This window comes from Orbicella faveolata, unplaced genomic scaffold (genome assembly GCF_042242905.1).
Source record: "Orbicella faveolata isolate gen_17 unplaced genomic scaffold, um_ofav_v1 contig_14, whole genome shotgun sequence".
Lineage (NCBI taxonomy): Eukaryota > Metazoa > Cnidaria > Anthozoa > Scleractinia > Merulinidae > Orbicella > Orbicella faveolata.
The window spans coordinates 15,440,021-15,465,765 of record NW_028301541.1 but is presented as its reverse complement, the minus strand read 5'-3'; the positions used below and the strand labels follow the sequence as shown (position 1 = coordinate 15,465,765).

Below are 25,745 nucleotides of genomic sequence, written 5' to 3'. Positions count from 1 at the left end.
TACTTGACAGAGGCCTGGAGCGATAAACACATTAAACATGGCGGATGAAGTTGACAGAAGACCGCTATGAAAGGAAGAGTTGTTCTCACACGATGGATCATCCTTGTTCTCCTTTTAGTGATCTCTGTCACGTTTATGTTCTTGCAAATCTTATCTCTTAAAGCAATTGATAACACGGTATGTAAGAAGCAAAAAAATATACTTAAGTACGGTACTGTTCTAGTTCAATGATACAATGTTTATGACTTCAATATCTAAGCTTATATATTCGGTATTGTTTTGGTCCAAGGAAAGCGTCAGCCAAATTAATTTAGGCTTAAGGCTTATGCAACCCAAGTTAATCTATCTTCAGATCTAATAGTGTACAATATTATTATTTTTCTTTCTCCAACAGTTGATTTCTAGATTTCGAGTTTTAGAGAGTCTTCGAGGTTTGCTCCCGTATCGAAACCAAAGGAACGTTGCGTTGGTATGTATTGATAGGTTACGTCTACATACGAGCCAAGTGGCCCATCAGGCCGGAGCTTATGCTGGTTTCAGTAGCATGGAGTATTTCTAGTCCCCCCTGGGTGGGATGCTAGTCCATCGCAGGGTTACCCTCCTAGCATTAAATTCGTTGGTACCCATTTATACACCTGGATGGAGAGAGGCACCGTGAGAGTGAAAGTGTCTTGCCCAAGATCACAACTCAATGCCCCCAGCCTGGGCTCGAACCTGGACCGCTCGCTCCGGAGTAGAGTGCACTAACTGTGAGGCCACTGTGCCTCCTGCATGTATTGATATTAGCACCTTAATTGCAAACATTGGACTTCATCTTGTTTTTCATTAGGAGAATGGCAAAGAAGGCAGATATACATGTAGACCTAATGTATGCCTATGAGTGAGAGCACAGTATACAACCCTGGTGGAAAACTTTAAAGTCTTTGAGAATCTTGCACAATCGTCAACGAGCTTAGAAGATCTTTGAAAAATCTTGCAAAGATCCATATGTAAGATCTTGTAAAGACCTTTGTAAAGATGCTCCAAGAACTTCTGATCTTTGTAAGATCTTGGATCTCGGTCAAGATCTGGGAAGAATGTTAAAAATCCCAATAAATCCAAAAACGTTATTGACTAATATCTTTGTGGATCATGATTAAGACCCAAGATAAAATCCTCAAAAGGATGGCGAATTGCTGGAGGTGACCCTGCAAAAGACCACCATCCCATCCAGAGGGGTGGGGAGGGGGTGGTGTAAGGTAGAAAAACTCCTTTGTTGCTTCATGCCATGGCGCCCAGAGATACATGTAAGTGTTGGTCTGATGGGCTGCTTGGCTCAGTTGCAGGCAAAAGCCGGCGCTAATCCCAGTTTCTGTAGCATGAAGCATCTAGGAGTATTTCTACTCCCCCCTGGATGGGATGCTAGTTCATTATAGGGCTACCCCCAACATTAAATTCATCGGTACCCATTTATACACCTGGGTGGAGATAGGAACTTTAAGAGAAAAGTTTCTTGCCCAAGAACACAACACAATGCCCTGGGCTAGGGCTCAAACCCGGATTCCTCAATCTGGAGAGAGTGCACTTAGAAACCATGTATGAGGCCGTCACTCCTCCCAAATGCAGGCTTTACTTTTACTTATTACTTTCACTGCATTTAATGTAGGGAGTCCAGGGTGGCCAAATGGGACCGTTATGGTTCTGTTCTTGGTCAAGATGCATCACTCTCACAGGCCTCTGTCCACCCAGGTGTATAAATGGGTATTAAAAAACTTATTGCTGGGTGGTTAAACCCTGCGATAGACTAGCACCCCATCAAGGGGAATACTCATATTCTCTTTATGCTATATTGGAGATCTTTAACTAATTACATTTATGTATATACAGAAGTAATTTTGATTTTGGACTTTGCAGAATAATCATGCATCAGATGGTGAAAAGAATTTCTGCTCACCTTTACAAAGAATTTTTTTGTAGCGGAATACTGCTTAACATTTCAGTCTATACTCTGTGACCTCTTGTTCTGTTCTTATTTTGTAGCTCCATTTTGCTTCCATTGCTGTCAAGCCCTGCAAATGATAACTTTACTTACAAAGTGATCTTCTTTTTTAAGAAATATTTAAGGGCATTTACAGAAGTGGGCAAGAAGCACAGTGTTCCAGTATTTCTGTTTCATCCACTGGTGTTTGCCTCACCAAAAACAGACTTTGATCAAGTTGCTGATCAAGGAGATAGGTGCAAAGTTTTTTGTGAAAATCAGCACATCATATTTGGTGTTATAAATTTCGAATGGCAGAAAGAACAAAGACATTCACTGTCAGTGCTGATAGTAAGTACATGTACATGTATGTATATCTTTGTTAAAGAGGATTTGAGGCCATCATGCACATACAAGCATCCGATTAGGCATGTGTCATGTCACAAGAAATATCAATGATAACAGATGTAAACTCCTGGTGGCTGATTAAGGTCAATTATTCAAGCGCATCACCTCCAGCACCCAGAAGCATAGCAGCTCTCGTAAGCTTGTAATTCTCTTCATTGTTAGCAACTGTTATTGTTTTAGGGCTAGGGGCATTGTTTCTGTTGTTTGCTCTATTGTTCTCTCAAAGGGTAGCAAGCCATTCATGTGAGACCTTACGAGAGCTGCTACATCACCCCCGGCACCAACCAACTTCCACTGAAGATGTCATTACTGATTAGGGCCGTAGTTAGTACTAGTTAGTATCAGACAAACTGAGGTGCTTACCTCAGTCATTTTGTTTTTCATTTTTGTTGGTTATAGTCATCATAAACACCCTAAATGCCGAGGAAGAGAATTTTATAAAGGACGGGGGTGCCAAGATCATGTTTGAGGGCATGGCTTGAAATTTTTTTTCACCCCTAGTAGGTACCAATTCTAAAACAACACATTTTCTACTGTGATGTGATAGTTCGCTCAGGTCAATACCCTGAAAGGTAATGCAAAAGCTCCCGCAGTGGACCTTTGAGGCTCAACACCTTAAGAGGTACCAAAAACGGCTTTTTCAACCCCTAAAAGGTACGACAAGCACCCCTGTCCTTTTTATATGGGAGTCACCCTCCCAGGCTGAAAACGAGGATAGGAAGCTATAAATGATTCTGTTCCGGTTACTAGTATTCTTGGTATTTTGGGGAGGATGGGGCATTTTGGATTGCATACAAGATTGAGAGTAAAATATTATGAATCGTAACATGAGGTGTTTTGTAGAGTTTGAGAATTAGGTCTTATTTGGCAGAGAGGACTCTATAACTATATCGTTGTATTTCTAAAAGGTGTTAGATCGCAGCTTCATTTACATGTCTCTTTTCTTCAGTGCTTCAATTGCCCCTGCCCAAGCTCAGCCCCAAGGCTGGTGTCTCTCTCATAACTTAATTAGCCTTCCTGCCTTGTTAGCCAGGACCAGGTTGTTCAATGGGTGGATAACACTATCTGCCAGATAAATCACTATCCAGTGGATAGCATGGTTTGTTTTGTTGACACTTAAACCACTGGATAGCGATTTATCTGGTGGCTAGCTTTATCCACCTTTTGAGGCCTGGGGGTTTCATTAACATTTTCAGTAACTGGGCAACTGGTTTCTAGAGGCAGGCAAAACGTTTTTAAATTGAACTTCTTAACAACAAAAACTTTCCTCTAGACAGTAAAACCAGGCGGGCAAAATCATCCTCACAGCCAGTCCGTTTGCACGATGCCAGTCCTTAATGAAACCCCTGTCAGCACAGCTAGGGCCAGGGTGACAAAAAAAAAAGGAGAGAGGAAAAGAGCGAGCTCCTATCAGTCTAACCATTAACATTCTGTTTTACAAATTAATTTTATTTTTAGACCCAGTTTAGAACAGATCTTCAAATACAAGGTTTCCTTATGGTATGTCACAAGGTTCAAGAGCCTTGGTTTGATTCAAGCAAAGATTTCATGGATATCAAGTTTATAGTATCAACATGTAGCATTTCCCAGGCTGATACAGTTATAGAGCTGGTGATATTTTATGACAGGACATCATATTTATGGCATGGACCTCTTCAGGGAGATATTGCAAGTGAATTTGTGAAATATTCTGCAGCATATAACAGGTGAGCCTACTATTTTGTTACTTATTTTCATGCAACTTATTTCACTAATTATTGCAACAAACTCGTGAAATTAAAGACCTGAGGAACAATTACAAGCATCAATGTTGCAAAATTTAAGACTTTGCTTTAAAACCCTTTCATTAACCTTGATGCCAGTTTTCATTGCATATCCATGTTCAAGCTCTCTTTTTCCGAATCTCTCAGAATGGACATATAGCAAATGGTACAGACCTGTTTACCATAAAAGTCTGTCCTTTGCGGCACATAAACAAACATTACAACCTGTTTTAAGGTTTGTTTTGTTAAGGTCCTGTTCAGTATCATTGCAAAATATGGCGTTAAAATCTCTAGCATTAATTCTTAGACAACCAACAACGGCAAGTCTGACTGCACAGAACTGCATGTGTAAGCGGAATGTTAAGTTTGATTTGCATCAGATACTATAAAAATAGCTGTTTTTCCTTCTCGAGCCATAGAGACTACAGAGTCAACTATATCACGATGTAACAACCAAGTGAATCTCAACTAGTCTATGACTAGAAGGCTATTCCCAGTATATTTGAGCCCTGAATTGTCCCATAAGAAACAATTCAGAGCGGTTTTCACTTGATGGTCAAAAAGTAATTGGTTTTGCAATTGGTAGTTTGCCATGGCTGAATTAACAGCACTGTGAATGGCATTTAAAATCCTTCTGCAACTTTTCATAGCCGTCCTCTACATACACCAGCATGAACTGACCAAGTTCTCTGTATTTTGGAGAAGGTGAACCTCGAGTCCTGACTAATTTTTTGTGTTACCTTTTGAAATTAAACGCTGTCGTTGTATATTTAGCCTGAGCAAAGTTTTGGAGCACCGAACAGGGGTGTCTCAAAAACTAAGATCTTAGACCTAAGACCTAAGATCTAAGATCTAAGACCTAAGACTCCCTCCGATTCTCAAAAACTAAGACCTAAGACCCCCTCCGAATCTCAAAAACTAAGACCTAAGACCCCCTCCGAATCTCAAAAACTAAGACCTAATACCCCCTCTGAATCTCAAACACTAAGACCTTACACCCCCTTCGAATCTCAAAAACTAAGACCTAAGACCCCCTCCGAATCTCAAAAACTAAGACCTAAGACCCCCTCCGAATCTCAAAAACTAAGACCTAAGACCCCCACCGAATCTCAAAAACTAAGACCTTAGACCCCCTCCAAATCTCAAACACTAAAACCTAAGACCCCCTCCGAATCTTAAAAACTAAGACCTAAAACACCCTCCGATTCTCAAAAACTAAGACTGAAAACCCCCTCCGAATCTCAAAAACCAAGACCTAAGACATCCTCTGAATCTCAAAAACTAAGACCTAAGACCCCCTTCAAATTTCAAAAACTAAGACTTAAGACCCCCTCCAAATCTTAAATACTAAGACCTAAAACCCCCTCCGAATCTCAAAGACTGAGACCTAAGACACCCTCCGAATCTCAAAAACTAAGACCTAAGACCACCTCCGATTCTCAAAAACTAAGACCTACGACACAATGACCAGACTGGTTTTTTGAAAGGACGGTTTATAGGAGAGAACATTAGTCTAATTGACAGCGTTATTGATTACACCGCTGCAAAAAAAAATTCCCGGACTTCTACTTTTCCTTGACTTTGAGAAAGACCTAAGACCCCCTCGGAATCTCAAAAACTAAGACCTAAGAACCCCTCCGAATCTCAAAAACTAAGACCTGAGACTCCCTCCGAATCTTAAAAACTAAGTCCTAAGACCCCCTCCGAATCTCAAAAACCAAGACCTAAGACCCCCTCCGAATCCTTAGTCATATTCTGTTTGGAGTAGCTCTAAGTTTAACAACGATAGGCAAACAGAATGAATCTAAATTCTTGCGAGATTCGCAGGTTGGATATAAAGTAGTTTTTTATTCCACGTTGTCTTTGGTGTTGCCGCCGTCTTTGCTTGATTTCCTTTTTGGTGTTTGGGAGCTTCGACCCTCTATTTGTTCGGTTGCGTTGTGTTCGGACGTTCGTTTGCTTTGCACTCGTTTGGCTGTTCATTTCTTAGCCGTTCATTCACTCCTTAAGTTTGCTTCTTTGTCTTCTCAGTTTAAATCTAAAGATATCAAAGAAGGCATCCCCACAGCCTTGGAGGTTTTCCTTCGCTTTGTAAACAGAACAAAAACAAATCCTCGACGAAAACATCCACGGAACTTTTGTAAACACACCAGGTGTAAGGGTCAAATATATCAAGTCCTGTTATCTGCACCTGCTTTCTTTACCTAGTCGTTTTAATCTGCTTATGTTACGTAACAGCTCTCGTATTAGTAATACAGTTTAAACTGGTTGTACATAGTTTGCTCGGCGTAAAAGTTTCTTGAAAGCTCGTCGATATTCTCTGCTTCTAGCGCAATAAATCACGGGATTAAAAACTGAATTGCAGAACAAAAGTGTTAATATGAAAGACTCTATAGCTAAAAATGTCTCGGGTAAACTTATAAGAAGTGCAAAGACAACTTTAAATAGTGCGATTGGTATGTAACCCAGCAACACTACTCCAATCACAAATGTTGTAGTCTTAAAAGCTTTCCTCTCCTTTAAAAATGTCGCCGAGGCCACTGACGATATTTGCTGAGCCCTATAATTCCGCATTTGATTTCGAGCTTCGTAATAAGTAGCTATACGGCAAAAAATAAGAATAGAAATACTTAGAAATTTTGTGAGCAAGGACAGAATAAAGCGTAAAACGTCATTTTCATAGAAAAAGAACAAAATCATGGGAAAACCCGACAGCGACCACGATAAAAGAACACTTACAATCAACCGACGTTTAGTAACGATATCATGGTAGTTAAAAGGGAACTTGATCGATATATACCTTTCGATGCTTATTAACGTCAAATGGAGTAGCGAGCTCGTAAGGGAAGTTCCAATGAAGTGTCTTGCAGCCAATGGAATGCCGCAAAACTCTGATGCGGGGCTGCCAGTGAGGCGGTAGATTTGTTCAGCAATGAAGAGTGGTTGTCCCAATGCACCAGTCATAATGTCAGTTCCTGCCAAAGAGGCCAGCAAAGCGTTGTATTTGTCTCTCAGCTGAGGTGTAGTCTTGACAGCAAGGATGACCAAAACGTTGAGAAATATCGTTAATGGCGACACGAGCAGATTGACGATTGTTACCGATATCAGAGCAACAGACATTTCGCTGGTAAGAAAGTTTGGACGCCATTCCGGGAAATCGAAACCTTTGAGATGATAATCGCAACTGTGTGAGTAAGATGAGGAATTCATTTTAGTCAGTAGTAAATCTCAAAGAGCACTGAGCTGTTTTGTGCGTTATTCTTAGGGATATACCCAGAAAAAGGACAAGAAAAAAATCTTCCAATTCTTATTTGTGGTCTTTTCGCCGCAAGCGTGCAGAGGGACTGACGAATAAACTAATAAATAAAAACTCAACACTGTATTCAATATCTTCCTGCCCGGAAATGTTCTCAAACCACCTTTCAAGGAGAAAATAGTTCTGTCGAGATAAAATTGCGATCACGTTCGATTTGAAAGCTTCCGGTAACTACTTTTGATAAGCCTTTATGTTTTCAAAGCAGTAGCGTCGGGCTTTACTTTTTTTAAGAAAAAAAAAGACGGTGCTAAAAACATACACACACCTTTTGTGGAGAGCTTGTAGAGAAAGAAAATTCAATTGTACTTTAGAAGAGCACTTCCCATCTGAAATATCTAAAAACAAAGAGATATTCTAGATTAATAATTGGTGTGTTTGCGCTTTTTAAGCTCATGATGTTGTTTATAATTTTCGAGTAACATTGGGTAAATAGATTCATTTTCCTATATTAATTCTGTAAACTTTTCGTGTTTTATATCTGCCCATAGCCGGTGCCCGTCTGAGGAAAATACCCGGATGGATAAATCTCGTCCGTGAAAATTTTTCTGTAACAAGCTTATAGAAGAAAACTTGAAAGACGCAATTTGCCTGTTTTCGTTTTTCAAATTTTACATTTGACTTTCACGCCCTTCATCTAAAAACGTTGAAAATGATTTATTGGTGAACGATAAAGGTAATAGAGTGTTTGTGTCTTCGAACTATCGGTCTGATAGTTGCCCCTTGAAAATTTGAAACTAACGTATTTGCCCGAGAAACGAAGCTTCGAGGGAAAAGATTTGTTTTAAGAACATCAAATTTCCGCGGGGCAACAATCAGCCGATAGTTCCTCGACAGAAACACTCTATTGCTTAAACAGCGTGGCTACCAAAAGTCGATAGAAACACAGAGAAAATGGTATATCGGCTAACATTGCGAGAGAAAGAAGGAAAAATCACTCGTCAGTTTACTTCGATAACCAAAATATAATCTTCGCCCGGGCTATCACTATATCAACAGCTCTTGCTAGTTCTGTGTTTCAAGTGAGGCATAGTTTGAGGTTATAGCGAAATTCCATCAGTAAATTAATGCATAGTTCACGGAGTTTGTTCGGTGTTTGCTTCACAGTGATAAAAATTGATATTTGAAACATCGCCTAAAAATGTCCCTGGAATCGAATATTTCTACTATTTTAAAATTCTATTCATGCTTTTCTATGTTGGTTTTAATTTACGGCAGCTTGCCTTCAATCAATAATATAGGAAAAGTTGAAAGAATTGATATGGAGAAAAGTGAATTTATTTACCCAATGTTACTCTCAAATTATAAATGACATTTTGAGCTTAAAAAGCGCAAACTAGGGCGACAGAAACGCAGCAGTTATCAATCTAGAATATCTCTTTGTTTTTCCTCGCGGGTGAAAACTGTGAACAGGATTTACTTCAGCAAACTCTTTGTTTTTAAATATACAAAGCCACCCACTGTATTATATAGAGTATTTATGTTTTGCCAAGCATTTGAACAACCCGGAAACAATTTACATATCGCTTGAAAAAAATTGCTAAGAAAATGTTGAGCAGAGTATAGCTGGCAACAGAAATTCCTAAAGATGATCTTATATTATAAAGTGCTCGACACTTTTCTTTCATCTTCCTAGGATGCAGTTCTTTGACTTGCCTCAGATTAATCCATGTACGTTAACTTACTGTATGTGCTTTTTTTTATTTGAACAGTTATCGGTTGTAATCATTATCTAAAAGTGGCTTTGACGACGCAAGAAATTACTCATTTCTTGAGAGGACTTCGTTCTGTCAATTTCAGATGGGAAATCCTCTTCTAAAGTGCAATTCTATTTTACAATTCTATTTACAATTCTAGAGAAATTCCTAAAGATGATCTTATATCATAAAGTGCTTGACACTTTTCTTTCATCTTCCTAGGATGCAGTTCTTTGACTTGCTTCAGGTTACTGAATTCATGCACGTTAACTTCCTGTACGTGTGGTTTTTTTTTTTTGTATTTGAACACCTATCGATTGTAATCATTATCTAAAAGTGGCTTTAACGACGCAAGAAATAACTTATTTCTTGAGAGGGACTTTTCTGCCAATTTCAGATGGGAATCCTCTTCTAAAGTACAATTTTATTTTCTTTCTCTCCTCAAAAGGTGTGTGTATTTTTTAAGCACTGCTCACCAAAAATAAGGAAAACTGACGCTACTACTTTGAAAACATAGAGGCTTGTGAAATGTAGTCACCTAAAGCTTTTCTAATCGAAAGTAATTGCAATTTTATCACAAGAGAATTATTTTCCTCTTAAAAAGATGGTTTTAGAACATTTCCTTGCAGGAAGATATTGAATGCAGTGTTAAGTTCAGTATATTCGTCAATTGTTTTTCACTCTTGCGGCGAAAAGACCACAAATAAGAATTGAGAGATTTTTTTCTAGTCTTTTTTTCTGGGTGTGTCTTTACGAATGACACACAATACCTCAGTGCTCTTTGAGATTTAAGACTGACTAAAGTGAACTCTTTATCTTACTCAATCAGTTGCGATTATCATCTCAAAGGCTTTAATTTCCCGGAATGGCGGTCAAACTTTCTTACCAGATAAATGTCTGTTGCGCTGATATCGGTAACAATCGTCAATCTGCTCGTATCGCCATTAACGATCTTTTTCAACGTCTTGACCATCCTTGCTGTCAAGACTACACCTCAGCTGAGAGACGAATACAATGCTTTGCTGGCCTGTTTGGCAGGAACTGGCATTATGACTGGTGCATTGGGACAACCACTCTTCATTGCTGAACAAATCTACCGCCTCACAGGCAGCCCCGGTATCAGAGTTTTCCACCATTCCATACGCTGCAAGACGCTTCATTGGAACTTCCCGTATGAGCTCGCTACTCGATTTGACGTTGATAAGCATCGAGCGGTATATATCGATAAAATTCCCTTCTATACCGTTGATTAATTGTTAGCGTTGTTTTCGTGTGGCCGCTGGTTTTCCTCACAATTTTCTTTTCTATTTATAAGCTCACCCTTTTAAACTACTATTCTCGTGGGTTTGTAATATTCCTGGCCATTTTTATGATTATTTTTTACCGCGCTGTTAGTTATCACGAAGCTGGTAAGCGGATAGGAAAATTCACGAGTCAGCAGTATGCCAAGGCGAAGTTTTTAAAGGAGAAGAAAAAAATTAAATAAAAAACATATCACTTTATTTAAGTGTCGAAGTGTTTAGCACAGCTATACTAATTGAGCACACTGAAATAAGCAAACAAACCTTTAAAGAGTACATCATTTCCATCATTTGTGATCGGAGTTGCTTTGTTGTGTTGTATACCCATGACACTGTAGAATTGTTTCGGGATCTCATACAATTTCACCTGATTCGTTTTTAACTATAGACTCTTTCACGTTAACTCTTGTGCTTTGCAATTCAGTTTTTAATCCCGCGATTCACTGCGCTAGAAGCAGAGAATACCGACGAGCTTTCAAGAAACTTTTACGCCGAGCAAGCTATGTACAACCAGTTTAAGCTATACTACTGACACGAGAGCTGTTACGTAACATAAGCAAATTAAAAAACGACTAGACAAAGAAAGCAGACTGCAGAATGGTATATAGAAATTTAAATCGAAAAGCTTTAGATTTGCCAACAACTTTCACCTCCGAGAAGAAATAAAGAAATTTATGAGCATAATCAATTATTTGCTCTATTTCTGTGTTACTAGTTAATCCCTTTCAAGGTGGAAGTGTTAGGAAAGCAATTACAGTGTGGAAATAAATTGAATCGTCTCGTCTTCTAACAGTGAAGCGATAGTCATCACAGAATTCGAGAAAGAATAATGTAATTGTTTTAGTAGAATTCTTATCAAATTTCTTTCAACAACGATTTTAAGTACTATTTAGCAAATCCGCTCTCGGATTGAATTGTTGTTTGAAACTTGCAGCTGTTTACACGCGCTCATCAGCTCATTGAAACATTTAAAGCTAGTTTTCACTTGTGACGGAGTGCATATGACTGAGAGCGCTCGTGACCTAGTGAAAATCAAACATTCGCGTCATAAACACTGATGACTGTTCAGTAAACTGATTGTGTATTGCTTCCTCTAGTACCAGTGAAAACAAGCCCTTTGAAATAACAGTTTCGGGTTTTGCGCCTTTAAAAAAAGAGAATAAACCCTGCCGAACTCTTTTGGGTTGCTATTTTTAGTCATGTAAGGTAATCATGTGAAAATTTCGAAAGTATTTTAATGAGGCCTTAGTGAAGTTTGTTCTTGTGAAGCCTACTTCAGCTGTCGGTAGTATAGAGAATCCCCTGCGTGGAAAGCAATTACAGTGATAGATAGAATTTCGAAAGTAGGGTAAATATGGTACGAAAACGAATAAAAATGTAGTTATTTTACAGTTGTGGGCTTAGTTACCTGGCCTATGAATGCAAGCGAGGCTAAAGGTGACTTTGCTTTGATACAGACCTCGCTGCTTTTCTCATTTAAATGCAAACTAGTCAACATAAGAACAACTTGATTTACATAACGAAAGCAGTCAGGTCTGGGTCAACACAAAGTCACCCGCAGCCTCGCTGCCATTCAAAGGCGAGGTCACTGAGCAAACGATTGTAAAAATAGTGTATTTGTACTCCACTGGACACGCGTATGTATAAATGGGTACTCACGAATAAATAAATGGCAATTCTTCGGCGAAAGTAAGCCTGAGTTTCAGCCCAAGGGCGAATTTTCGTTTGCTCGTTTTCTCCGAAGTTTCAGAGGTCGCTGAATTCAAGGCAAATAACATTTTACGTTCTTGTTTTTGGAAGCATTAGAAATGACAGAAATTAGCGTTTTGCCTTTCTCTTCCGTTTCCACCTCTAAGAACTCCCACTTCCAGCTCTTTCGTCTCCCGCCTCCCGGACCCTTCCTATACCCATCCTCCCGGATTCTGGCCCCTGTCCCCCCCCCCCCCCTCCCCCTTACTTCCACTTAATTATCTGATACCGGGATAATAAGTTCCTGCAGTTGTGGACCACTTAGCCTGTCGCAGACTCAAATTATTTTTACCATACTCTTTGATGGTTGTGTGATGGTTGACTGACAGTTGAGAGGCCAAACCAGGCCATTTTTAGAAGGGAACGTTTGGTTAAATCTCATGGTGGCAAATTTTTGAGTACGTCCCGTTTCACTCGCGACTATCGTATTTTATATTCCAAGGTTCGCCATCGAGGAAAATCTTGTTGATGGAATACGTGTCAATGTTCCAGCAGATCCAGAGAAGCTAGCGTTAGAGACAAATCAGTCGCGATTTACAGGTTGTAATCTTACAAATATTCAGCGTTACTACAGTAAATATGGAAGAGACATTTCTTCAGATGCCATACTTTTTAAGAAGAAGGCGTTAGAGGTTCTGTCTGCAGCTATTAATGCTCTGCATCGAGTGGGAGTTAGGTTCTGGCTCAGCAGTGGGACTTGTCTAGGTAAGTCAATGCAATGGTAAGATTTCGAGTAACTATGCATTCATTCAATTTACTTCGTTAATTCGTAGTTTTTTTTTTCGTTGGTTCGGTTGGTCGCTTGGTTTGTTTCTTAGCTCGTTCGCTTGCTCGCTCGTTTTGCCATTCGTTTGTTGTATACTTGTTGGTTTGCTCGTTCGTTCATTCCCTCTTCGTTCGTTGGATCGTTTGTTTGCTCGTTCGTTCGTTCGTTCGTTCGTTCGTTCGTTCGTTCGTTCGTTCGTTCGTTCGTTCGTTCGTTCGTTCGTTCGTTCGTTCTTCCATTCGTTCGTTCACACCCCTGCGTTCGCACGTTCGTTCGTTTGTTTAGACTATTTTGTTCGTTCGCTCGCTCGTTCGCTCGCACGTTCTTTCGTTCGTTCGTTCGTTCGTTCGTTCGTTCGTTCGTTCGTTCGTTCGTTCGTTCGTTCGTTCGTTCGTTCGTTCGTTCATTGGTTGGTTGGTTCGTTCATTCGTTCGCTCGCACGTTCAGTCGTTTGCTTGTACATTCGTTCATTGGTTCGTTCGCTCGCGCGCCCGTTCGTTCGTTCGTTCGTTCGTTCGTTCACACGTCCTCTCTTTGCTCCTTCAGTCTTATTCTGTTATTCGCTCGCCATTCTTTTTCTTAATTGTTCGTATATTCACTCTTTCGTTCGTTTGTTTTTTCTCTCGTTCTTTCGGTCGCTCCGTTGTATGTGCTGTTGCTGTTGTTTTTTTGTTTGGTTTCGTTTTTCTTTATCCGTAGTTAGTTCATTGGTTCGTGTTTTCACCCTCTCTCGTTCAGGAAGCCGAGTATTCACATCGATATCGCAAAGCATATACGTTCAAATCTCTTTTTCACTTCTTTCAATCCTCGGCTTTTTTTGTGGACTTTCTTTCACAATGTAAAACATCTCTGACTTACACTAATGTGCTTCAGTTTTTCATCTCCAGGTTGGTTCAGGCAATGCGACATTATACCACACAGTAAAGATGTTGACATTGGTATCTGGATAAAGGACTATAATCCGCTTCTTTCATCGGAATTTGAGAAAGCTGGGCTTCTTTTAAAACATAAATTTGGCCGAGTAAGTAATTTTACAACACTATCGGAATTTGTCAAGCGAACAAGGTATTAACCGTCGCCTGGTTAGCTCAGTTGGTAGAGCACCAGACTGCTGTGCGGGAGGTCGAGGGTTAGAGCCCTGACCGAACTGACGCTCAGGGTCTTAAATAAGCGTTGAAACCGTTGGGTAACGTCGGTGGGCAAGTGAAACACTTAGTTATTTAACAACTTGAAATTTATAAAGGTAAATCAATCACTGTATCGAGCTTGTGAAGATGACATTTTCAGCGTTAGTCAAAGCACTTTGCTGACAATGGGCTGGCGCGTGAGATGTCTTTTTGACAAATACGCTACAGCGGTAAGTTAAAGGAGCTACTTCACAGTTTGCGCATATTGAGAAGTTTAGCCTCAATTTTTCAAATTCGTCGTTTGTAATCCGTGTTAATCTTCTCCATCCTTAGCCATCCTTGTTCCTTTATGGTTTATCATTATCTCTTTGGTGTTTTTCTATCTTATTAACCTGTTATTTTCAGGTTTCCTACCATTTAAAGGTAATTTTGTATGTGGCCAAAAAAACTCAAAATACCGTGACTGAGCTCCTTCAACCTTTGTCAACTTCAGTAGCCCATTTCTGAGGTACCTTGCACATCGAGGGCTGGTACACAACCATTCATATGAAAACGTGCTGGTCATTTTTCAGTTGAACTCACAAAATTGAAATAGCATTTCTCAATCAACGGTTCAAAACCCACACATGTACACATTGCAAACCTATTTTTTGTTTGTTCTAAGCCATTAATGCGTGAAGATCAGCGCGCATGCCCAGATGGGGCAGAATTCACCTTTGCAGCCAATCGGATTGCGAACTGTCGATAGTCTGCAACACGACTGAAAGAACCATGTCTGGTTTTTATTCTTCTATAAGAACTAATTTGATTCATCGCTATCTCTTTTAGATAGAAGACAGCTTTGAGTTGTCCTTCAGAACTAAAGAGGATTACGTTAAGTTAGATATCTTCTTTTTCTATGAAGAGGAGGATTACATGTGGAATGGTGGAACACAGGCCAAATCGGGCAAAAAGTTCAAGTAAGGTTACAATGCTGTTATAGCTGTCTCAATTACTTAAGACTTTTTTCTAATGTCAAGTGACAACAACTTCCCTCGTTCCCTTGGTTTAACGTTTGAAATTGGTTATATGATGGTTAGTATGCTACTGGTTAAATATTCTTGCATATTTTCTGACCAATCAGAGCTGAAACATGCCGTGTTTTCTCAAATAGTCACTGAAACACAAAATCAAGTCCCATCTAGATCGATCTTAATTCGGCTTTTCGAAACTTTTCTCGCTTTTTGCACGGTCCGTGGTTTTGCTTTGATACCATTTCGGAAGAGCAAAGTTGTGTGCATTATAAAAAAGTCTGAACTTAAATATTTGTGCCTTCATCTAAATAAACAATGAATTGTTCAATACATGAAGCCGTTCCACGTGGCACAGTTATTAAGTTGACACGTATGCCTAACGCAGGCATTTAATTAGAGCATTATTTTTAAGGATGCAATAACAAGTTTAATATCATGGGTGACAAATTACCCCTTCATTTTGGCGCGAAATCTCAGCATTGATTTATAATTTCACTTGTGAAATTACAAAATTGCTATGGCAAAGTTTGGTGCGAAATTTCTCCATACAGTAAACATTCCAAAAAAGTGTAGTTTTTCACCCATGGTATTAAAAGGTAATCAAATAGTATACTCGTGTAATTAAGAAATAATTTCACTTGCGTTTTGCCACGGTCCAAATAATTTCACTCTCTTACAAAGGTTCGGGAAATTATTAGAATTTTGAAAAAAACGTAAGTGAAATTATTTCCTAATTTTACTCGCTTTCATTTGATTACCCATACTTATTGCGGGAATAAGGCTCAGCTGAGAGTGTCAATAACGAAAATCAGATAATCAGAATGCTTCATTGCCGGTCCAATATTTTCACTAAGTATTCAGCCTCTTTTTCACTCACAAATCCGTGTAATAGATCTCTTATTAACCAAGGTTGCTCTCGATTGTACTGCGGAAACATCGGCCCTCGGTCCGTTCCTTTACAGACCTCGTTTCGCTGGATCCGTGCTGTGGAGACCTCGGGCTGATGTCTTCTCAGTACGGCCGGTCGAGCTCGGTCAATAAAATATCTGTATCAAGTTGAATAACAGGCGCTCTTAAAGACCATTTTTCAGTATCACGAGACTAGAATTCACAGACTTCGCGCAACTCCTTTTTCAGGTATATCTTTCCAAAATTCACTCTTTGTTGGACGGAGTTTCTGGGATTGAAAGTGCGCATCCCTTGTGAAACCGAGTCTTATGTTATGGCAAACTACGGGATGGATTGGCACGTGCCAATCAAAGAATGGAACTGGAAGAAAAGCCCGCCAAATGTGCGTGAGAATGGTCAGTGGGACGAGAAGGACTGGGGTGAAGTAGTACAGCTCTTCTGAGCCTTCGGCTGGTGAATTGTGGGCTCATATATTTTGTGTCAATGAACTTTTTTAAAAAATAATAATGATGATAAGACTTATTTATAATAAAGTAAACACAAAACGATATATGTTGCATCATCTTGACTTGGCTTACTTTGTTATAGCAAGAGAGGGTTTATCTCTTACCAGCCCTACTCCCAAAAGTTGTTCTTCTCAAGATATTTTTAGACGTAGAACCCAGTTCTTCCGCGCATAATTTACCTTGCGCATTGCGTTCAGAGCGGAAAAGCGTAATAAGCATTCGGGAGTTTTGGCCGCACGCCAGGCTCCAAGTTTGAAAAAAATGGCGAGAATTTCGTCTATCTTCTAAACAAAAAAAAGTTACCAACTTTACATGCTTTCCCAATTTTCCCGAGAACCAGCAGCATTTTCACGTCACCAGTGGGAAGCTGATGTGTTGTTTTCTTGGGGAATCAATTTAACCCAAGAAGGCTTCCGAATACTTTATTTCCCCGCGATATTTCCACCATCCCTCTTTACATATTGCATCCATACAAGCACACCAGCACTAACCATATAAGCTAGAGAACCTCACAGCAAGCAGGGGGAGCCTTGTTTTCTTCAGTTAACAATGAAATGCCAAAAAAATTCATGCTTGCCCAAGTAAAAGTACATCAACCGAGCGACATCCTCGCGTACTGTATTACGGTCCGCCGCTCTTTCCGCCACTGCAGCCCGCAAGTAGAGTTAGGGATGCGCAGAATTAAAGCTGCGAGGTACGATTTTCCGCCGCCAACGCGTTGCGTGGATGTCTTGCTGGAGGATGAAAATGTTATATACTAGCATGGGCTGTCGATTTAAGCAAAATCTACATCACAGGTAGTCCTTGCCGTTCTAGTTCCCAGGGCCTCCTTTTCCTTCTTATCCGGCGGGGCCTTGGCACAAGGAAAATATGGCCGCTCTCTAGACACTTGTTTTGATCGGCTAGATTCTTGAACTAACATTTTCACATATTCAACGTCAGTTTGATTCCCGTTAGTATCCACTCGTTAATTTCTAAAAATGTTTTATTAGAGCATCTACAACTCAACAGAAATGAAATAAAATAATAAATAAACGAAATTAACAACAGAAGTACAACACTGGCTGGAAAAGTGACATTCATATGTTTCGTTAAGGTAGACTTCGATGAAAATTCCTCGCGGAAACCTCCTGACGGTCCGTAGGACCTGTAATCGAACCCTCCCGGGGGACCCTCGTATGAAAAGGTCGGGGATACTCATCATCTCACTTTGGGGTGTAAATCAAAGATTATGACAACCTCGTTCCCAGGGTCTCTCATCTCACTGCCCCCTGCGACGAGCGAGGAGAGACCCTGGGAACGAGGTTGGGGTTACATCCTCACTTAGGGTGACATTTTCACGGTAAAACGCCACGATTTTAACCGTCAAAGTATCTTTTACCGCGCACTCAAAGAAATAATAAAAATACGCTGTCATTTCCGTTTGAAATGGCGTCTTCTAGGTGTCAAATAAAGCTCGAGCCACGCCCATATTGTCTAAGTCAAATTTTCTCACTAGTACCCCCTGACCTTTTCATATCTTCCCCCTCCCGGAATCGAATACTAAAACCAGTACGTTTAATGTACAACCGTACAACCGTAGCTATAGATTGCTCAAATTCTTTCATTGTCACAACAATTCAGATCTTGTGAAAGATGGACAGCACAGATCACCTCATTTTGTCTATCTTTTAATTCTCTTCTTTTTTTCGATATATGATAAGCACTGCGGGCGTTACACACTTGCGCGACCGCAGTGCATGCTGGTCCGGAGAAAACCTTTGCTTGTTTTTATTTACCACTGAGGAACAACTTGAGTTACTTTGTTCATAATACGTCACATTTCACCGAATACTTCTTTCAGGTCGTCAAGGTAACCTTGTAATGTTTTTATAATATAACCATTCTTGTTTTCCTCCAGAAATCTGCGAATGAAGGGGACCTCGTCTTCCTGCCCCTTGACAAACTTTTCGAAGTACATTTTATTAATAGCTGCCATTTTCTGTCGCTTCAGGATAGTGTTATTCTCTGTGAACCAGTTTAGCGGCTGCTGATCGCCGAAGACTTTCTCATAACTCAGCACGGCGTCTTTTTCGACGCGGAGAAGCTCAATGACACGGCCGATGACGACACCAACCGGAAGTAGATCAAGCGCGGGATCGGTCGACACGGGCTTCCCTTCAGAATCCCGCACCAGTCTCCGCGCGATCTCAAACAGTAACATGAAGTGAAGTTCGTTCATGGGACTCACCGCATTGAACAATGCAGACTTCATGCCTTTCGTATTCAGCTTGTAAGTCATGTCACCCAGGCCTTTACTCGTAACACCACTTTTAGTCAGCAAAGAGCACATTTCTGGATATGAATAGTACTTCAGTCTTCCGACAACTTTAATCAGCCCATGTCCCGGATACAGCGCGGTGGGCATGAGCTCAACCTTAAATTTTTTGTCAGCGGCGAACTTCAGAAAATAAGGACCGCTGTCCGTCTCGCGGTATTCCATGATAATGCGGCGCAGAAGATTGACTACAGCGGCTCCGGTCATCCCCATGATACCAAAAGTATATTTATTACTTTGGCTTTCTTGAAACTCGGCCAAGTTGATTTCTTTGGCATTTTTGACAAAGAACAGCTCATTCGCCTCGCTTTGTCTCTTCATCTCCTCTTTTAAGGCCTTTGTTTTGTCCTTCCAACCTTCCATTTTCCATTCCAGCTTCACAATGCTATCAGATTCCCCCATCGCCCTTCCAGCTGTAACATGTTAGTGGAATAAAGAGAATTAAATTTTGTATGTTGATAGTAGCAGGGCAAAGCTACATTACAGCTTGTTCTTGAGAAATTATTTCACGGTTGAATTGCAAGTTTGCTGTGGTTAATTGCTGGAATGATTCGAGTTAGCGCCCGGGGCCGTAATTTTCTTTTGACAGCTCATGGGAGGGCCCGTACTAGAGAGGAGCGCTTATTAGGAAAGGGGTGGTTATTTCTTTTTGAGCATATATACTACCTTGATTAAAGGCAACAGTTACTCTAACTCAGTAGCAATAGGGGCTCTGATAGTCACAATGTTCAATAATTACTACGTCGAGATGGGAAAATTCAATATTCAATATGTTAACTGCCACGTATTGGAAGGGGCACTTCTTGGAATAGGGGTGCTTATCAAGACAACAGCACCCGAGGGGGAGAGGAGGACGCTAAATCGAATCAATGCGGTATATCTACAGCTTCTTTTTAAAAATAATTTATACTACGAGTAACCCCTCCTTCACATAGTGCGTCGTGCGTGACTCGAAAGAAGGCCGCGAGGATTTCGCGCGGCCATTTTTTTTTCGCGGTTTTTGTTCGCGTCACGCACGACTGAGCGAAAGAGGGGAACGCTCGCGCCATAGTAAGCATTTATTTACGTGTTTCAGGTCGCTTTCGTGAAAGTTGATGAAGAAGAATTATTGAGGAAGACTGATTTCTTTTGTGCAATGTTTTGAAGTCAAAGTTTTTCGCGAGCGACCATCTTAACTCGCGTTTCGCATTGCAAAATTCGGGCCATTTAGAGAACCGATCAGAAATCTCCTTTTCATCCCAAGGGACCAGTTTGCCCGATAAGCAATAACATCTTCCCACCTCCAACTTCCAACCCGCGCAAGCACATCAGAGGACCTGGTAACTACCGTCCACGCTGTTGTATCACCAAGGCGCGTACCGTTTTATCGCACTGGTTACGCTTTGTTATCGAAGCACGTAACAGGTATTTTGATTCGAAGCGATCCGCCTAGATTCGTAGAGCGACGACTGCATTATTGTGAGCAATTGTCATCAGTTGTCATCGTACACATGTCACAGAAATCTACATTATGTGGTTCTCCTGTCATTGTCATTTTGCCATGCGTAAATAAAATCGACACCTGTTTATTTAAAATTCCCTCCTGATTTTACAAACTCATCTGCATATGTTTTTAACACTCAACAATCGACCAAAAAGAAACAAACTATTTCCCGGAAAACTCGGAGGATAGGCCTAAGTCCCCTATATTTTCTCGTTGAAAAACAACAACGATAGAACTGCTTTCATCGACCATCTTATCTTTCAGCACAGGGAGGAGTTAAGTAGTTCCGATATAAAGTTAGTCGCTGCTAACAGAGATGAACACAATATCTCATTTTATCATGTCAGTATAGTTTCATGATCAAAAATTCATCCTTGTTCTTTCACTTTCGCTATTTTTAAGCGAAACAAAGTTGCTGTATTAATCATTGAGTTGAGCTGTGTGGAACGTTAGTTTCTCGCTGTTTTCAATATGCCTAAAACAGCGTGATCGCAAAAAGACAAATTAGTTGAAGTTCTATGGGTAATCTTGCTTTGAGCTCATTCGTTTCAATCGGATCAAGTCTAACGAATCGACCAGAAATTTATCATTCGACTGCAGTAAGATCAGTAAAAGGAACGAAATTAAAAGAACGATCTTAACAGATGATGGCAATTCAGCAATCTTTTATATGTGCACTGTGTGTGTCCATCTTTATTTTCGAAAAGAACCCATTCAACGGCATTAATCGGTCACGAAAAGTGACTTTTGCCAATGCGTCACGCCTATTTCTTGCGATGTCTGCAAGAAGGTTAAAGATGCATTTCTGTTCATCCGAATTTCTACTCTTAATCCTCGCTAATTTTTTGCCACGATTCCTCAGAAGAGTTCATGTCCGCGACAAACAAAAGATGCGCCCCTGTCTGTTCACAAATATTCTGCCCCCCTTGGAAATTCGTCACGAATGACTTTTACAACTCGAAGAACTTCAGCTTACCTTAAATATTTCAAAGAGAAGCGAAGTGGTCGAAGCTTTAGTTTGCAGATTCAAGGAGCCTTTGACGAGCTGTAACAACAATAGAGCAGATGATACCACGAGGTCATAATGGAAAACAAAAGCTCTGATCTTCTGTTCAATGTTTTTGTTATGATTATCAAATGATGATGTGAGCTGGTTCGTCAAGTTCTGGAGTAATAAAATCATTAGTTACAGCCGGAGACCTGTCTTTTCAAGTGCCTCTCGCTGAATTAAAGTCCTGTGCCTTATAAAGCGCCCTTTTCAAAACTGTGCAGCAAAGTTGACGGCTGATGAAACTGTACTTACGACTTAATAAGTGTAGCAATCATTGACCCGTACTGTTGGGGTAAAGTTGGTAACGTAACTCACCTCAATACTAGAGAACCTCTGTTCTGTTTTTGCGGTTCTCTCAATTTCCTTTGCCCTAAGTGTTAATCGGATTGGAATTTTCTTGCCTTGCAAGAGTTACCTAAATCTCAAACGTTTCGTTAAGTTGGAAAATTTCGCGACAAAATAGAACAGTCGGCGTTGTGTGAAGTACTGGGGTACTTAATAGCTTTGAGATCAAGTACAAAGCACACCCAGTAACGCCTTCTGATACTCATTTTCTGTTTTCGCTTTAGCTTCTGTAAAAAAACTTGTCCGCTTGAGAGTCCTTTCTTGATTTTTAGAGTTGTGAAAGGAAATGAGTTCAGAGGTTAGCATTTCCTTAACTTCCGTTTTACATAATGTACTACAAGCAGATGAAACGGAAGTGAACGAACCGGATGTTTTGAATTGCAAATGTCGCGCCCAACGGAAAAAGAAGGCCCTGGATGCGACTGTTGCGTGACTTAGACTGCGCGTGACCTTTCAGACCACATGGTTAGAATGACCAGCGCCTGTTGGTGTTGTATCGCTTACCAAGAGATAAAAATGTAAATGTTCTATGAAATGCAGAGGGGCAAATGAACAGCTCTTAGTTAATACCAAAATAATTGTGACAAAGGAAAACTTGGTTAGAACTAGTTTGTTAGTTAGAAAAACGTGACTTACTTGTACAAATTCCAACAATTTACGTTTGAGATGAGGATTCAACGGGTCACGCAATATCAACAATGTTTCCCATTTTTTTCATATAAACACAAAAACCAAAACTCTCCTTTGTAGATCAATTTACCCTGTTGAATTAGGTAAAAAGTGAAGTTTTGTAAGAATCTGTTGCAAAATCATAGAAATATGGGATTTATCAAACTTGACAATTTTTTGAAAATGTTTGCTACAGGGCAAACCCCTTGTCTCCTGACTTATATTTGTTTGCAAAATTTGGCAAGTTCGGGGTCCCATGTTTTCATGAGTTTGCATTGGATTGTAATGAACATTTGCATATTTTCAAAATCTGGCATGATAAATTGAGTGGCATCGTTAAAGTGACCCATTCCCTGGGTAACGAAGGAATGAAAAAAGAAATGCCTGTTCACAATTGTTTTATTAAATTTGCTAGTCCCCAAATTCTCCCTTTAAATAAATTTTAAAGCTAGCATGTTAATGAATTTTGCTATTTCCAGTTTATAGAAAATTCACTCATGTATCAGGCTCTTTCTCCTATAAAAGACGTCACAATGGTATAAAACTCTGGTCATGAAGAGATCGAATTATGATTGCATTATATTTCCTACTCTGTCCAAAAAGGTTATGTCATATCTTTATGCCAAACACACACAGATGTAAAAATTTTTAAATATACACTGTATGGTCAGATCGTTGTTCAACAGATTATCACTGCTCTGTTCAATAACACATCAACTCTTGTAATCAACGGTTTTGTGTTTTGCGTCCGTCAGAGATCTTAGTGGAACTTTTAGGAAACAGAAGTTTACTTCAGCTAAAACATATCGTCTGTGGGTTGCGATTAGCAGATTTTGATCTATGTTGTTTGTTTCTTTTTTCCAAGACCCGTTGATCGTTGTCCTGTCAGATCACGATTGACGGCAGCCAAAATAAAAATTGTTAGTTAGGTTTTGAACTTCAGAGTTTACATGTTATTTAAAGGGGCAGTAAACAATAGAGGAATAATATAACCGGGTATATCAAGCATGACTGACAATATTTCACTACATTTCCAAACAATGAGATGACAGTGGAAAACAATTTTTGTGTTCACTTTGAAAATATCAGGAAAATCGAATGTTTGATATAACATCATGAAAAATCGAATGTTTGATATATTCCTAAGGAAAACTAGGGAACAAAAAAATAAATTCTGTTGTAAACATTAATGTCATTTACATCCAAATTACAATTTTGGTTAATGTTTTCCTTTGTAACTTGACTAATTACCGTATTGTGAAGTTTGAGAATTTGCAACAACTTCCTAACAAAATACTACCCCTACATCTACCAATATGGCTTGCAAAAGTGTCTCTTATAGTCTTTAACTTTTCATTAGCTGAGCCTAAATAGAATATGGTGTTGATTATGAACCCTTAGATAAGATCACTTGCTGAATCCATATGCAGCTTGCATCTTTCTGTTTTTAGAAACTGATCTTCAGCTGTCTTACAGGTTTTTCTCACCCTTTATGAACTGCCCGTTAAAACACAGTGTTGACAATACACTGAGAACTTTTTTTTGGACAGGAATATAATACAGTTCTAGATTGACAAATGAATATCACAAAGCTGCTATAAGTGAAAAGTTCTGCTCGGATTCAGTGATTTTGTTGGATTTTTTTCTCTCTGGGAATTCTCCCCTAATTGAAACAACACCTTATGTCGTGCTGTCCATGTTCAATATTATGCAATACAATAAAAATGAATTTTGAGGCACTTAAGGTCATTACGCTGAAATAGAACCTGCACTGAGATTTTTGTGAAACTTTGCCTATCGATTGTTTATATTATAGGAACTTAAATTTTGAAATAAAAATGAGGGGTCCCCATGTTCGTTTAGGAGCAAAAGCACCTTGTTTATACCCATATAAATCCTTATAATAGCACCATGATTGTAGTTACAATTGCTTGCTAAATTCACATTTCTGATGATTGCTTTCTGTTCTACACTGAGAATTGGTCCATATTTATTTTACATAGAGAAATTTATTACTCAATTCAAAACAACAGAAAAAAATGATAGGTCACCATACTCGTTTCTGAGAAAATGACGATTTACCTCTATGGTGAGGTCCAGCTGTGAAGAAAAAGCCGCCATTTTTTAATGCACGCGTGCTAATCACGCGTGAAATTATGCACAGTAGGGATGCGCAATGCAATACTGGGGAATGACCTTAAGCACTCCAACCTTCCACCTAACCAAGATCAATCAATGATAACTTAATGAGTAAAGTTACTGTTAATACCGGTACCTTAATTTAAAATTTTACTGAATAATTTTGGGACATCAAACTTGACATGTTGTGCAGATAAAGTTCCACTGCATGAGGTACTTTAGCGTTTTAGTGTCCCAGCTTTTTGTCAAGTATGAATGAAGGAATTTTTTACGTGTAAAATTGATTGAATTTTGAGGCATAATTAAACTGGTAAACACTTGACATGCCTTTCAGTGACAAATGCTCATTTGCTCTTCCATCAGACAAAACAGGGAGGAGGGTTTTCTTCCGGTGGTAAAAACACGTCTTCTGGTAGCACTCCTTTTTCGTTTGCTCTTCCATTTTCCAAATGAAACGAGGAATAACTCGATCCAACTCCACTGTCGACCCGTTTCTCATGTGATCTGTCATTTCCATTGATGTCTTCGCCTTCCCCATCACTGTCAAGTAAATCTGTTTCTCTGACTATACCATTCTCTGCCATTTTGCTTGCCTCACTTGAAGAACTATTGCCAGGATCTTCAAGAATACTCAGACACGTCAATACACTTTCGAAGGCTTCTCGATGTTTACAAATTTCGTCGAGAACTCTTGAGCGATTTTTAAGGTGCCGCACTGAGCTTTCGTGCTCGCTCGCTTCTCGAACAAGCCTTTCTATAATTGCCTCGGAAGATTGAAGTTTCTGTCTTAGTTCTTGTATCTCTTCATCTTTTTGTCTCAAAGTTTGATTCATTCGAAGAGGAAGTATCTTTAAATTCTCCGCGTGAGCTTCGTTTTGCTTCTTCAACGCCTCAGACAGTTCCTTTACCTGTTCCTCCAGCTCGTGAACTCGCATCACTAATCCTTGAATGTGATGATTTGCTTCTTTTATGGCGACTGGAGATAAGGACATTTTCGTGGGAGGACGACGGTATAAACACAAACTGAACCAAAACAAAAACAAGGGAAGAACTGTTGTCGGGCTCTACACGTACAACGGCGCCATGATATCGTAATGTGAAATATCGCTAGGGAGGGGGGCTCAGGATGCTTAACTTCCCTTGACCTAAATTTTATTGAAGGAACTAAAAAAATCAAAACAAATGAAAATAAATCCATCAATAACTCCTTTCTGTTATGGCTGGGATAGATC

At 39.7% G+C, this 25,745-nt stretch overlaps 4 protein-coding genes across 5 annotated transcripts; 1 reads left to right on the top strand and 3 right to left on the bottom strand.

Annotated features, from left to right (window-relative positions):
- Nucleotides 1–10: 10 nt before the first annotated feature.
- On the top strand, nucleotides 11–16,551 carry LOC110063188 (ribitol-5-phosphate transferase FKTN-like). Its single transcript, XM_020770151.2, has 8 exons — nucleotides 11–177; nucleotides 395–469; nucleotides 2,093–2,308; nucleotides 3,824–4,071; nucleotides 12,631–12,893; nucleotides 13,842–13,975; nucleotides 14,910–15,040; nucleotides 16,232–16,551. Exons 1-8 carry the CDS (start codon nucleotides 67–69, stop codon nucleotides 16,443–16,445), a joined length of 1,392 nt encoding a protein of 463 aa, XP_020625810.2. The 5' UTR covers nucleotides 11–66; the 3' UTR covers nucleotides 16,446–16,551.
- On the bottom strand, nucleotides 6,310–7,389 carry LOC110063190 (histamine H2 receptor-like). Its single transcript, XM_020770153.2, has one exon. The coding sequence runs from the start codon at nucleotides 7,336–7,338 to the stop codon at nucleotides 6,388–6,390; it is 951 nt and encodes a 316-aa protein (XP_020625812.2). The 5' UTR covers nucleotides 7,339–7,389; the 3' UTR covers nucleotides 6,310–6,387.
- A 919-nt stretch (nucleotides 16,552–17,470) lies between the features above and the next one.
- Nucleotides 17,471–21,991, bottom strand: LOC110063191 (uncharacterized). 2 transcript variants are annotated; one of them, XM_089287618.1, is made up of 2 exons: nucleotides 21,676–21,991; nucleotides 17,471–19,239 (listed from the first exon to the last, which is right to left on the bottom strand). In XM_089287618.1, exon 2 carries the CDS (start codon nucleotides 19,226–19,228, stop codon nucleotides 18,326–18,328), a length of 903 nt encoding a protein of 300 aa, XP_089143744.1. In that variant the 5' UTR covers nucleotides 19,229–19,239; nucleotides 21,676–21,991; the 3' UTR covers nucleotides 17,471–18,325. The 2 variants fall into 2 exon arrangements, with proteins under 2 accessions (XP_089143744.1, XP_020625813.2); XM_020770154.2 differs by lacking the exon at nucleotides 21,676–21,991 and adding an exon at nucleotides 21,286–21,627.
- A 764-nt stretch (nucleotides 21,992–22,755) lies between these two features.
- LOC110063194 (vimentin-type intermediate filament-associated coiled-coil protein-like) lies at nucleotides 22,756–25,671 on the bottom strand. Its single transcript, XM_020770156.2, has one exon. It carries the CDS (start codon nucleotides 25,503–25,505, stop codon nucleotides 24,873–24,875), a length of 633 nt encoding a protein of 210 aa, XP_020625815.1. The 5' UTR covers nucleotides 25,506–25,671; the 3' UTR covers nucleotides 22,756–24,872.
- Between the last annotated feature and the right edge of the window lie 74 nt (nucleotides 25,672–25,745).